Source organism: Juglans regia, chromosome 3, assembly GCF_001411555.2.
Source record: "Juglans regia cultivar Chandler chromosome 3, Walnut 2.0, whole genome shotgun sequence".
Classification (NCBI taxonomy): Eukaryota; Viridiplantae; Streptophyta; class Magnoliopsida; order Fagales; family Juglandaceae; genus Juglans; species Juglans regia.
In genome coordinates this window covers 7,196,618-7,211,583 of record NC_049903.1, presented here as the reverse complement: position 1 = coordinate 7,211,583, position 14,966 = coordinate 7,196,618, and the positions used below count along the sequence as shown (strand labels likewise).

Genomic DNA, 14,966 nt, shown 5'->3' with positions numbered 1-14,966 from the left:
TCTATCAAATTTTCGTTTGGCCCGACGAGTTAGGAAATCATCTCGGCCTTGTTCGCATGCTTTTACCTTTTACCTTGATACGTGAGATATCTTTATCTAAGATATATATATTTTTTTGTTTAAATGTTCCCTCCAAGTGTACATGAAATATACATAATTCTATATACTAGTCCAACAAGTTCAAACAATTTGAAAGCTAAAGACTAGGGATGAAAGTTGGTCGGTCCGGATCGGCCGGATCAAACCAACCCGGGACCAAGACAGGTTGGTCTCGGTCAAGTCTCGATCTAGGATTTCTCATCCTGGATCAGGCCAACCGAATTTAAAAATATATATATATTATTTTTATATATAATTAATTATGTAATTTTCATCTAACTTATCACCATTAAAGATATAAAATTTTAAATATATTATTAACAAATTAATATTCTATCAATCAATTCATCTAAAGTCATTTCTAATTTAAAAAGACAATAAATTGTTTGTTACATGATATTTAATATCTTGTAGTAAAATAAGGGGATCCATTGTTTGTTTTTCCCTCCTATACATGCAGCACCACTCTAATACCACAACATAGATTGTCATAGCTAGGTAAGAATATATAGGTACAATATTAAATAATCGATCGAAGTTTATATCATCTAATAATTAATAGACATCACTAATTCTGCATTATGTTCACGAGTCGTCTATTTTTCTCAAAATTTAATCAAATAGAGAAATTGAGAAAGCATCTATTCATTAACGGGCCAGAGGTTTGTTGCAAGTTATCCATTGAAATGATCTAATATCAATTTGGTAATTTAATGTTAAATTGAAAATAATAATAACAACAATAACAGGAGAGAATAAAATTTAATTTTTCAAGATAAAATAATAACATATTAGACACGATCACGTGGCTACAAGACTAGATGGTTGGATTACAAAATCCTAAGAGAGAGGAGCGGTTTGGATTCTTAATAAATTGAGATAGATTGAGATAATTTATGAATAGTAAAATAAAAATTAAATTATTTATTATATTTTATGTAAGAATTTAAAAAAATTATTTTAAAATTTGAAAAAGTTAAATTTTTTATTAAATTTTATATAATAATTTTAAAAAATTATAATAATAAGATAAGATGAATTGATATGAATTTTAAATACAAATAAATTATTATGGGATAAGTTGTGACTGTATATCGTCTAATGGGTGGTGCTAAAGCTACCAATAGAACTATCGATAGTGTTAAATTCGTTTTTTTTTTTTTTTTAAGTTTTTAGTTTTTTTAAATAATTTGTGGGTATTTAAAAAAAAAATACAATACTAACAAATAAATAAACACATTTGCTAAAAAAAATGATTAATACAAATTATAAGTACACTTGTCATTTTCCATTATCTAATAGTGTTCAAAATAGTCACCTCAAATTTGTAAGTCGGAGGCTCGTTTGGAAGGCACTAAATCAATTTAATTCAATATAATTTTAATCCGAATCTAACATCAAAACATTCAATTACAAAATTATTAAACATTACTCAACTAAAAACTCTTTATATATTAGATTCATAATTTTTTTCAATTCAACACCTCTTTATATACAGAATCTATAATATTTTTAAAATTTTTAAAAATACATATAAACTTATCTTAATATTTAAACATATATAAATTCATACTAAATAGATCCTACAAAATTTAGTTGACCATCTCACCTCATAACTATTTATAAAGAATTAAATTAATCTCAACCTTAACATCGAAATTAACCCAAGCAGACAGAGGGCTGTGCACATCAATGTTACCAATTAGCCATTCAAGGGCGCCTTGCAAGTTGTAATGCTCCTTCTATCTTTGCTTTCACTTGGCAAGATCTATTTTCAACTTACCTAAAATGCATGCAGACATACTTTTTTAGTAATTAGCTAGTCCTGCATTCTTTTTATGTTCAGTAGCAGTGATCCTCATCATCTATATTTGCCTTCACTTGGCAAGATCTATTTTCAACTTACCTAAAATGCATGCAGACAGACTTTTTTAGTAATTGGTTAGTCCTGCATTCTTTTTATATTCAGTAGCAGTGATCCTCATCAACAAACATATCAATCTATTACCTGCTTTTCATGGAAGGGAGGAAAAAAGGAAGGGACTAATGCACATTCATCAAACTGCTATCTTTGTTGGCTGGGACTCTGAATGGGTAATAGCCATGGAAATGGGACTATAGAATTGTCTGCAAAGTGGAGCAGAACAGGAAGAAAAAGAGAGATAGAGAGAGGAAACAATAAAACCTGCTGCAAATGGAAAGGTTGAATAACTAAAAATATCAGTAAAAACACAGCAGCTCCAGAAAACACGATGGCGGCTGCTGTGAGAAAAGAAAGAAGGCAAGAGAGAACGAGAGACTCATATTTCCTCTATTTCTCTCATCCTCTGTAGTATAGGGAGACTCGGGGAAGAGAGAAAAGCAAACAGAAGAGAGGATGAGGAAGAGGAAAAGGAAAAGGAAAAGGAAGATGGAGAATGATGGGGAGAGAGCAAGAAGAGAGAGGACATAAGAGAGTCGTCGTTTGCCACGTGGCGAGGTCTGACTGGTTGAGTGCTTTGGGCTTCAACAACATACAGCAACAACAACACCAACATCAACACCAACTCTCTCTCTCTCTCTCTGCTGCCGTGTCAGAGCGTAACCCCGTCCTATGACCCCGGCGAATCCGTATTTGTATGCTTCTCTTTCTCCATCTATTTATTCGTTTGTCGCCCACTCTCTCTCTCTCTCTCTCTCTCGTATTCACCAGCATCTATCTCCGAGCTTCCATACCCTAACCTATTTCTTTATCGTCCTCGCACTAACTCTGAATCCAAGACAATATTTCTCTATATTGTTCTTTGATCCGTTTATTTGATTGGTAAGCTTCTGAATTCATATGTGTACTTTGATTTCCTGTGCTTTCTTATGCATTTCTCGGTACTGCTGTGGGTATTATTTGCGTAATTTCAGCTGACCCATGTGTGCTTTCATACTGATTTTGGTGTGAATGTTGTTCGAATTTGGAGTTGTTGGGTTTATGGGTTGTAATTGCTAATGCAAAATTGGTGTCTTTGGGGGGTTATAAATTGGATTTGGCATGGCTGTGTGATTGGTGGTTACTCAAATGTGGTTTTGGGTTTAGTACTTGTTAAATGTGTGTGCATGCTGAAGTTGATGTGATTGGATTGTTCAATTTCAACATTATCTTTCTGTTTTGTAGGTGTATGTAGTCATTTATTGATTAATGGTGTTTGACTAGATGGTTAACTAGATTCAACAATTGGATTTGTTGTAAGTTGGATTTGGCATTGATGTTTCATTTGGTGGTTATTTATTGCTGTTGGCACTGCTTTTATGTGTTTTTTAGAGCTGCTTTCGCTTCGGTATGTCAGAATGTTGCCGATAACTGTTCTGCATTAAGTGAATATATAATTATATATTGGTTAGCTGCTCAAGAATTAATAACTTTGCCTTTTGTTGTGATAGCCATGAATCAGTTGCCTGCTTGCGGAATCTGAATGATTATTGCTGTAATGTGTTCTAAGTACTTTTCATGGAACTAGCTTCTTCCCACTTCTGCTTCAGACGTGGTAAACTACAAAATGAAACTCTTTTTTGAATCACCAGTATTATATCACGTTCAATTTAAGCTTCAATTCTTACATTATTTTTTTCTTTGTTTTAACCCCCAAATGACTTGTTGTCCCATAATTATATTTCCTATAGTTACTGATAAAAAAAAAAATTATATTTCCTATAGTTGAATTGATGACGCCTCCACCTGATGAAATGTGTCTTGGTTATAGAAAGGACTGTCTGTATGAGATTTGTGTACTAACATCTGAAATTAGCATCAATTTCCAATTGACCCCTTGGAATTTAAATTTTCCTTTTAAGTCTTGGTTCCTATCTTTTGCCTATGGGCACATGTTTTCACAGTAAGTATTGATTGTACTTTTAGAGTTCTATTTATTTACAAAAGATCTATTTCCAGTATTGTTTCGGGTTGTACTTGATCAAAATTATACTTCTGGAGTCCAATTTATTTATAAAATATCTATTTCCAGTATTTTTTTAAGTTGAACTTAGCTCAGTATCTACTGTTTTTGGATATTCTTCACGGTTATTATTGAGAACTTCTCAAATTTAGTTTAGGTGATATGAAAGTGGTTGACTATTGGATTTAGCTCATATCTTGTCGTCAGTTATCTGTGCCTTTTCTTTTCTTCATTTCTGTCTCTGTGCCTTGCTTCTCTTGATCTTTCTGCTGTTTGCTTCTAAATTTTGCATCTTATTCAAGTGCAGAAACAGAACATCTTTACCTTGCAGCAAAATCCTGTCCAGAAGCTCTAACTAATCAAGTATCAACCTTATTGTGAATGCAAAATTTACTTCTGTAACTTTTAACCACCCATGTATGACCCAGGTTGAGAGATGAAGGAAAACAGTTCATCAACTAGTAAAATGATTAACAGAAACTGGGTCTTGAAGCGCAAACGGAGAAAGCTGCCTTGTGGAACAGTTCTAGCCAACAGTAAAGAAGATGGTTTGTTGGTATCAGAATCCCCAAAGAATACTTCTTTGGTTAAACGTGAGCTGAAGAGTGAAATTAAATCTGAGCGATATTCATCCAAGAAGAAAGGGAATGATGGGGTGAGTTATCTTTTGTGCTTTGTTTCCTCTCTCTTTCTCTCTCCCCCTTTTTCTGATCATTTTCATCATTTTTGGGGCAGCAGCTTAATCTAGCCATGAAAAACCTGGGCAACTGATTGCCTTTTTTCCTATCATTCTTGTGAATATTTTCAACGTTTTGTTTATTTTTTTCCATTAAATGCGAAGAGTAGTTTTTCTTTTGCGAACATTAGAGTCCACGTACAAGTTCTACAATAAATCACGTTGTAATATATTTTAACATAACATTTTGTACCCATCTCTCCTGAATTTTTAAGCACTTAATGGGAGCTGCTGTTGATGGAGTTACTTCATCATTGAATGATGGCGTTAATTCTTCTATGTATTTATTTGCCTCTTCTGGCATGCATGCATTATGTCACAATTGTTTATCTGCCCTGAAAAAATTTCTTTTTTTTTTTGTGCTTACCGAAGTCCTTTCTTTGTTCATGCTTGTTGTTGGAGTGATAGATGATATTTACTCTCTTGATGAATTAATGTTTAGTTTGTAAAAGGGATTAAAACTGTGTAGTATTCCCTATAGCTCAAAAACTTAACTTTACTATTGGTTCTACAATTTTTGAGTAAAATTAATCCTTGCATGTACATGGGCTTTTGTGCTACTAAATGAGCCACTTCTTAGAGATGAAGGCAAACAAGTTAAAGATCACCTTGAAAAAGTTTACACTTGCATTCACTCACTGTAGATATCGTTTCATGTCATTTGAGCAAGTTTTATTATTATTTTGAACTGAAGGTACAGTTCAATACCATATGAGATGGAATCCTTGCTAATGATGGAATCTTGTTAGGTATTCCCGAAAAATGGATACATGGTACTCCTGTTCTATCACAAAACGTCATGCCATTAAAATTGCTTATATGTAAGCACCAATTTTTAATGACATGGTGTACTATGATAGGATGAGAGTACTGCATATGTGTACTCCAGGACTACTTAATAATTACTCGTTAATGATACCTTCTTTTGCTTTATCTGTCTTCTGCAATATTGGAAGCATTTTAAGGATTCACTAACTACTTCCTGCTTTTGCTCTATTCAATTCCCTGATCTTCTAGTATTACTTTGAATGCGTTGTCTGCGATCTTGGCGGCAACTTGTTGTGTTGTGATAGTTGTCCCCAGACCTATCATCTCCAGTGCCTCAATCCACCTCTCAAGGTATGTTTTTGTCTACTTTGAGCTAGTTGACTCGTGTGCTATCTAATTTATTTATCTTTTATTTCTAGTCAGAGACGCCAAAACTCGGTGCTTGTCTTTTACTTGTTTAATTAATTAATTATTTATTGATTTTCACTTGAAGCGCATACCAATGGGAAAGTGGCAATGTCCAAAGTGCTGTCAGAAAAGTGATCCTTTAAAGCCCATAAGCCAACCTGATACCATTTCAAAACGGGCAAGAACAAAAATGGTCACTGGAAAATCAAAAAGTGGAATGCAATCATCTGACATTAACAAAGTATCCCGGATTTTTGGAAGCTCCATTATTGCGAAGAAAAGATCCTCCAGCAAAGGAAAATCTGTCAGACTCCTTGAACAGAAACCTGTCTCTTCCCGAATAGATGTATCCTATAGCACCAAGCCAAGTCATCAATCCCTTGCTTTGCTAGATGGTGGTTCATCATGTGTGAATGTTGATGATGAGGATAAATCTAATATATCTCCTATGGACTCTCCTGCAGACGGGAAGTCAACCTCTCCTGCTAAGGAAATTTCATCTCATTCTAAAGTTACAAATCCAGAAACAACTGATGAAGATCCTGAGGGGAAGCTTGATTTGTCTGGTAACATTAAATCTCCTGAAAAAACACTTGTTCTTGCAATAAGTGCTGCTACCATGGAACATAGAAAAAGAAAACAGAAAGTCGATGATAATAACAGCCAAAAGAAGCGTAGGACCGATAAGGGAAAATTTAAAGTTAGCACATCTAAGAAACGTGGATCCAAAGCAAGTAATGCAAGCCCTGGAACTAGTAAATCACATCAGAAGCGCAAGTCTGTTAACGATGGGGTTTCCACTGCTTTGTCAAAGGAAGGCCTTGGAACAAAGATCTTAGATGTGCGGAGGAAAGATGAGGTATCGTTGGTTTTCTATCTGTGTGATGTGGATTTTGGTTATCTATTCCTTTCCAGAAAATATATGTAGAAAATTTTCCGTGTAAAACTTGCAAGCATGGAGAGTGGAAATGTTAGTTTCTGAATGCTTTGTTAAAATGTCAAATACAACATGCTGCGGAACATTAGCACCATGTTGCATTTCTTACTCTCTCTCTCTCTCTCACACACACACGCATGCATACACGCTCACACCTTCTCTCTATTGTTTCCTCTCTTTTTAGATCTTATTTGGGGTTCAAACATGAATTGTAACCAAGAAGAGCTTTTGGGTCGTACTAATTCAAGAATTTGAATCAGTTAATGCAAACATGATAGTTGGTCATGACCGATGCACCTATCTGCATAGGCAGGAAGAATGTTAGGTCTCATTATTCATAGGCTCTGAATGAAGAACCTATTTTGTCTCCCAATCCTTTGACTGCCTAAATAGAAGGCTACAAAGTAATTTTCTTGTTAATCCCATCAATTTAATCTTTTGTATCTTTCTGGGATTTTTAGACAAATAGGTCTTCATTTACAATCCATATGCTTAATTTGATATTTTTTTTGTTTACCTATGTGCATGCTGTTTATTTCTTATATGCACGTGAAAAATACTTATTGAGTTATCCTCTCTCTCTCTCTCTATGTGCTTGAAACATGCGCCCAAAAGGTACAGATTAGTATTAACTGCAGTAGAATAGCATAAGATTATATAATGTTGCAACAGAATTGATCATCGTTTGATTCACAATGTTGACAAATTTTGGCATTTTTGTAATTTCTATCAAATGTATTTAAGAATATACCATAAAACTCTTGTTTTTTTGGCACTTTGAGTACCATTTTCTTGTTTTCAATGTTTCTAATATATTATATCACAGCAATACAAATATACATTTGCTATCATATATGTTTAAATTTTTATTTTTTTGATAAGTAAGAAAGAATTTTATTCATCGAATGAAATAGGCGAAGCCCATCCATACAAGAAGTATACAAAAGAAAACACCTAATTACATCCTGTAAAGAAGAAAACGAAAACAGAAAATCATGAGCTGAAGCTCCATTAAGCACTATAGCCGAAAACCATTGAAATAAAGAGAACACAAAGAATTTCCATATTTCCTCCATAGTGCGCTCCTTATTATTATTATTTTGAGAATTAATAAGAGAATTTTATTCCGTAAATAGGCATAGCCCAAGTACACATGATGTATACAAATGAGTACACCTAAATACATACTAGAACAGAACACAACTAAAACAACACATTACAAATATTCCCATTACGAACTAGATTCTTCACCCAAAAACTTAAAGTATAGAAAAACTCCCTAAGTTTCCCCATAGAATGTTCACCGTCTTCAAAGCACCTCCCGTTCCTCTCCAACCAAAGGCACCAAATCAAGCACAAGGGGATCATCCTCCACGCTACTGCACTGCTTCTACTCCTCCCAAGACCCTGCCAGCAAGGAAAGAAGTCCACCACATGCATAGGCATCACCCAAGCAATACCCACCCTAGCAAAAATCTCATTCCACAGCATTGTCGCCACCTCACAATGAAGGAAAAGATGGTCAACAAATTCTCCATCCTTCTTACACGTATAACACCAATCAACCACCAATAAACCTCTCTTCCTTAAATTATCTATGGTTAATATTTTCGCAAGAGACACCGGCCAACAGAAAAATGCAACCTGCTCTCCAAATACATTTCCAGGGATAATCATTAACGCCATGACTTGTTAACACCTTGTAAAAAGAACTCAGAGAATCTGGAATTTTCTGCAGGCACCCACATCAGACAATCCTCCCTGTTCTAATCAAACTTCATACCATATAATCTTCCAAAGAAATCAGAAATTTCACTTACTTCCCAATCCTGCGCATCTCTGGTGAATTCCACAGTCCAATGAAACATATTATTAGAAAAATGATAAGAATCAGCCACTGCAGCCGCTTTATCTCTAGCAATCCTAAAAAGATTAGGATACACATATTTAAGAGCTGAATCCCCACACCAAGTATCATGCCAAAAATAAATCTTTGTCCCATCCCCCACTTTAAATTTAATATTGTTGACAAAATCCCCCCATCCCATCCGAATAGTTTTCCACAAACCCACCCCATACACCCCTCTTACTTCATACGTACACCAACTCCCCCACATCCTCCCATATTTAACATATATGTCTCCATAAAGCATTCATCTCATTAATATACCTCCAAAGCCATTTCCCAAGAAGAGCTTTGTTGAAAAGCTTTAAATTTCGCACTCCCAAACCTCCACTAGAAACTGAAAGATAAACCTTATTTCAACTCATCAAATGAAACTTTCTTTCCTCCCCATTACCATCCCACAAGAAATTCCTGAAAATCTTTTTTTGATGTCGGGGAACCTCTCCAAAGCAAGGCCCTTCGGACCCACCCCTGCAGAGTAAACATTTCGGAAAATCCTCTCTAATCTTTTAGCCACCCCCGATGGCAAAGGAAAAAGAGAGAGGAAATATGTAGGAAGATTAATCAATGTAACTCTTCCCCCTTTTGACAAATATAGCTTTTTCCAACTAGCTAACCTCCTCCTGATCTTCTCAATCACCCTTATTATTAAAGCACCGCTCGTTCCTTTCCCACCAAATACACCACATAAGACACAAAGGAACCATCTTCCACACAACAACCACTTGAGGAGAACTTTGAAGCCCAATCCAACATGCCAGTAGATCCACTACTTTCATAGGCATCACCCAAGCTAGCCCAACTCTACTGAAAACATCATCCCACAATGCCTTTGCCTCCTCGCAGTGCAGAAGTTAATGATCCACAGATTCTTCATGTTTCTTACACATGAAACACCACTCCACAACAACAAAACCACGCTTTCTCAAGTTATCGATCATCAAAATGTTCCCGAGTGATGCTGTCCATATGAAAAAGAGGACTTTGGAAGGCACATGAGACCTCCAAATTCGCTTCCAAGGAAAATGAGAACAATGCTGAACAGTCAACGCCTTATAGTAAGACCGTACCGGAAACTTTTACTACCCGTATGCTTCCATAAAATTCTATCCCTCTCATTGCCCCCAATTCCCCCATGTTTGAATTTTTATTAATGTGTTCATATGTTTCTTTAATTTGCGATTGATGACTTTCTCAGTAATTGCCTTTGATGTCTTAATATTATGGTGACTATCACCTTTACAAAGGTTGTTATTATCGTCATTATTCTTTTTGTTTCGACGCTGATTAGTAAATGTATTCAATTTAATGCAGAAACTTCCTCAGGAAGCAACTAAACTGTCTCATGAATTAAACAAGGCAGATAATGTGAACAGAGCAGTAATTTCTGGAGAAAGCATCCTCACTGAACCTTTGCAGGTAAATGAATCTCTTCATCATAAAATTTGTTGTATTGCTTGTTTTAGTGTCTTAAGTATTGGACTATCTCTTGTATTCATCTTGTGTACTTGGGCTATGCCTATCTTTATTAATAATTTCGTTTACTTGTAAAAAAAAAAGTATTGGATTACATGTATTTTTGAATTTCTTATATGTCTATGTGCAGGTTGATCGAGTTCTTGGGTGTCGAGTTCGAGGTGATTATATTGGTTCTTCACATCACTTATCTGTGTCTGTTGCTGATGACCTACATTCTGATGTCTTACTAATTTCAGAAAACCAAAACAGAGTATCGGAAGAAAATTCTGTTTGTGATACTGATTTAGATGTAGCAGCTGGGAAAAATCTTACTGACGGTTGTCAGAATATTGTTGTGAGTCTTGATAAGGAAGGAAGTGTGAAGACTGAAATGAAAGTGGATAAAATGCATGTATACAGAAGATCTGCAACCAGAGAATGTAAAAAAGGGCAAAACATGAGATTTTTACAGGAGGATGTCAAGGATTCAGATTCTAGTGCTGCAGATAAAGATCAAGATGAAGTAATTACAGAAGATCTGGAAAAACCAAATGAAAAGATGGTTATAGAGAAGAATACATCAGCTAATTTGAGAGATCCTGACAATGATGAAGTTCCAAAAATTTGGGAAACACATGTATCTAATGAAACCAAAGATGAAAAACAAGCTGATTTAGAGATGGAAATAAAAATTTATGGAGAGAACAAAATTCAGGAGGCCACACAGGCTGAAACTGCATGCGTTGATCAAGATACGGTATTGTATGAGTTTTTAATTAAGTGGGTAGGGAAGTCTCATATTCACAATAGTTGGATTTCTGAATCTGAGCTCAAAGTTTTGGCAAAGAGAAAATTAGAAAATTACAAGGCAAAATATGGGATAGCTGTAATAAACATCTGCGAGGAACACTGGAAGCAGCCCCAGCGGGTGATTGCTCTCCGTAATTTCAAAGATGGTAGGCGTGAAGCTTTTGTAAAATGGACAGGCCTCCCTTATGACGAATGCACTTGGGAAACATTGGATGAGCCTGCTCTTCAAAAATGTTTGCACCTGATTGATCTGTTTAACCAATTCGAATGCCAAACATTGGAGAAAGATTCTTCTAAGGATGCTTCACCGAGAGGAAAGGGTGATTGTCAACAAAATGAGATAGTTACTCTCCCAGAGCAACCTAAGGAACTAAAAGGAGGTTCATTGTTTCCCCATCAACTTGAAGCGCTCAATTGGTTGCGTAAATGCTGGCATAAATCCAAGAATGTGATACTTGCTGATGAAATGGGGCTTGGAAAAACAGTATCTGCGGGTGCTTTTATTTCATCTCTGTATTTTGAGTTCAAAGCTACTCTGCCTTGTTTAGTGTTGGTCCCGCTTTCGACAATGCCTAACTGGCTTGCTGAATTTTCATTGTGGGCCCCCAACTTGAATGTTGTGGAGTATCATGGATGTGCAAAAGCAAGAGCCATAATTCGCCAATATGAGTGGTATGCTTGTGATCCAAGTGACTTGAATAAGAAAACAGCTGCCTATAAATTTAATGTTCTTTTAACTACATATGAGATGGTTCTTGCTGATTCCTCTCATTTGCGTGGAGTTCCTTGGGAAGTTCTTGTGGTTGATGAAGGCCACCGTCTGAAGAATTCTGGAAGTAAGCTTTTTAGCATGCTCAATACGTTCTCGTTTCAACATCGTGTACTGTTGACTGGTACACCTCTTCAAAACAATATCGGTGAGATGTATAACTTGCTTAACTTCTTGCAGCCAGCTTCATTTCCTTCTCTCTCTTCATTTGAAGAGAGGTTTAATGATCTTACAACTGCGGAAAAAGTGGAAGAATTGAAGAAACTTGTTGCTCCACATATGCTTCGAAGGCTTAAAAAGGATGCAATGCAAAATATTCCCCCTAAGACTGAACGGATGGTTCCTGTTGAGTTGTCATCCATTCAAGCAGAATACTATCGTGCGATGCTGACAAAGAACTATCAGATATTGCGGAATGTTGGGAAAGGGGTTCCCCAGCAATCAATGCTAAATATTGTGATGCAGTTGAGAAAAGTTTGCAATCACCCATATCTCATTCCTGGTACTGAACCTGATTCTGGTTCAGTAGAATTCCTTCATGAAATGCGGATAAAAGCCTCAGCCAAGTTGACTTTGTTGCATGCTATGCTTAAGATTCTATACAAGGAAGGACATCGAGTCCTTATTTTCTCACAGATGACCAAACTTCTTGATATCCTCGAAGATTATCTTACTATAGAATTTGGGTCTAAAACATATGAGAGAGTGGATGGCTCTGTCTCAGTGGCTGATCGTCAATCAGCAATTGCACGCTTTAACCAAGATAAAAGTCGATTCGTCTTCTTGTTGTCAACACGCTCTTGTGGCCTTGGGATCAATTTGGCAACTGCCGACACCGTCATTATCTATGATTCTGATTTCAATCCGCATGCTGATATTCAAGCTATGAATCGTGCACATCGAATTGGACAGTCAAAGAGACTTTTGGTATATCGACTTGTAGTTCGTGCTAGCGTTGAAGAGCGCATCTTGCAGCTTGCAAAGAAGAAACTGATGCTTGATCAGCTTTTTGTGAATAAGTCTGGATCACAAAAAGAAGTGGAGGATATTTTGAAATGGGGAACAGAAGAACTTTTTAATGATTCTTATAGTATGTATGGGAAAGATACAGTGGAACTTAATAATAACAAAGATGAGGCAGTAATAGATACAGACAATAAGCACAGGAAGAGAGCTGGTAGTCTAGGGGATGTGTACCAGGACAAATGTACAGAAAGCAGTAGCAGGATCATGTGGGATGAAAATGCTATTTTGAAATTGCTTGACCGTTCAAACCTTCAGTCTGGATCAACTGATAATGCGGAAGGGGATTTGGAAACTGATATGCTTGGCTCAGTGAAGGTAGGCAGTCATTCTTAAATCTAAATAATTGCACCTTTTTTTGTAATGTTGAGAGATTTTGTCAGTGTTGGAATGATAGTTAATTAATGTTGCAATGACGTGAAAACTATCTGAATTTTGTGAAGTAATGCATTCTTTACAATGTACTCCCCCCCCCTCCACAGCCACTGATGGATTCATTTTGCCATTTTTAAAATGCTTCTCACTTCTCACAGTTGTAAAGAAATTTATTTAAATTCTGTTCATTGTGATGTTTTTTTTATCAATACAATCTTCACTTATTTATAAAAGTTGTATTTTTTTTTTTGGCTATGTGATTGCTTGGAGATTAATCTTATTTTTACAGGAAGTTGTTAATTTAATGATGATATTGACAATCAATGTGTACAACCCAATATCCTTTTTACTGTTGATGATAATAATAATGGTTCTGATTTTAACCAGGCACTTGAATGGAATGATGAACCAACAGAAGAACAAGGGGGAGCTGAATCTCCTCCCATTGTTACTGATGAAATCTTTGCACAAAGTTCTGAAAGAAAAGAGGATAATGCGGTTGCTGGAATGGAAGAAAATGAATGGGATAGACTTTTACGAGTGAGGTAAGAATTTCCTTCTTGTAACCAGTTGGTTCCAGAGTTTTTGTACATCACCATGGTACTACTAGTCAGTGACACTTGTGCTTTGAGAGAAATGTTCCCTTCCTCTATTGAAAGTTTTTACTAAGATAAAGTCTTAGTAAAAATTTGTACTAAGATAAAGGCTTGGTGGGAATGGTGCTTTTAAACTAAGATTAACAGAGCCTTTTGCATAAAAATTGTACGATTAGAGAGAGAGAGTTGTGACAAAATGATTTAAACACAGTGCAAATCACAATGTGATGAGATACAGTGGGCAATTTCGAATAAATTGGAATGGCAATCTTTCTGAAAATTGGACACTGGAGCAGTTGTTAGATTCTTAGAGACCATAAATATTTGTGTGGGTAAATTACAAAGAAACCACCCAAATTACTGCCTTATTTTCAATTACATCTACAAACTATAACTTGGACAATTCACCCCCTAAATCGAAATTTTCATTATGAAACACCCTTTGGGCCCCGATTGAAGAGTTAAATTGGATGGTAAAATGACAATATTACCCATATTTTTTTATAGGTAATAAAATTTTAGTAAATGGCACAATCCAAGCACATAGGATGTATGCAAGAAATACACCTATCTAGAGGGATAACAAATAGAAGAAAATCATGAGAGTTGAGCATGTTAAAGTCTATCAAAGCCGTCCAAAGGATGAAAGTGTTGAAGAAGAAAGTTTTGAGCTGCTCCTATGCCTGTTCACAGTCTCAAAACTTCTATCATTCCTTTTCCTTTTTTTTTGAGAGGTAATCAAGAAGTTTTATTCATAAAAAGAATAGGAAGTATACATGAGAAGTACCTAACTAGGGTTTGCAATCAAATGATAGAAATTGGTGGCCCACCATGATAGCCAAAATGATTTCCCTAATGGCCACAATGGGGGCCATGGAAGTGGCTTCCATGATGGGCTGCCGAGTTGTCTCTCTCACTATTTTTAGTGAAGTGCGTTTATATTATTTTTATTATAAGTTATGGTAATATTATTCAATTTAATGTCCTATGATCTTTTTTTAATATCCTGGTGTGTACTGGCCCTTTGAGTCTATTTAATAAGATATATGCCCTAATCTGATCTACCGGGTAACTCATAAGGTTTTGATGGTGACTTGTCATGAATCATTGTTTGGAGGTGCACTTGAGAATGAATAGCATTTGCGGGGGTTCCTGGAA

At 35.8% G+C, this 14,966-nt stretch overlaps 1 protein-coding gene across 4 annotated transcripts in view; it reads left to right on the top strand.

Annotated features, from left to right (window-relative positions):
• Positions 1 to 2,327: 2,327 nt before the first annotated feature.
• LOC108996271 (protein CHROMATIN REMODELING 4-like) overlaps positions 2,328 to 14,966 on the top strand; it is a 37,287-nt gene continuing 24,648 nt past the window's right edge. The window contains exons 1-8 of one of the 4 annotated variants that reach the window (XM_018972059.2): positions 2,328 to 2,902; positions 4,330 to 4,677; positions 5,776 to 5,877; positions 6,020 to 6,793; positions 10,092 to 10,196; positions 10,384 to 10,414; positions 10,493 to 13,155; positions 13,600 to 13,757. In XM_018972059.2, the coding sequence (XP_018827604.1) occupies positions 4,459 to 4,677; positions 5,776 to 5,877; positions 6,020 to 6,793; positions 10,092 to 10,196; positions 10,384 to 10,414; positions 10,493 to 13,155; positions 13,600 to 13,757 (4,052 nt within the window). In that variant the 5' untranslated portion in view covers positions 2,328 to 2,902; positions 4,330 to 4,458. Of the gene's footprint in view, positions 2,903 to 4,329; positions 4,678 to 5,775; positions 5,878 to 6,019; positions 6,794 to 10,091; positions 10,197 to 10,383; positions 13,156 to 13,599; positions 13,758 to 14,966 lie in introns of all 4 variants that reach the window. The other 3 variants (XM_018972057.2, XM_018972056.2, XM_018972055.2) reach the window with 3 other exon arrangements.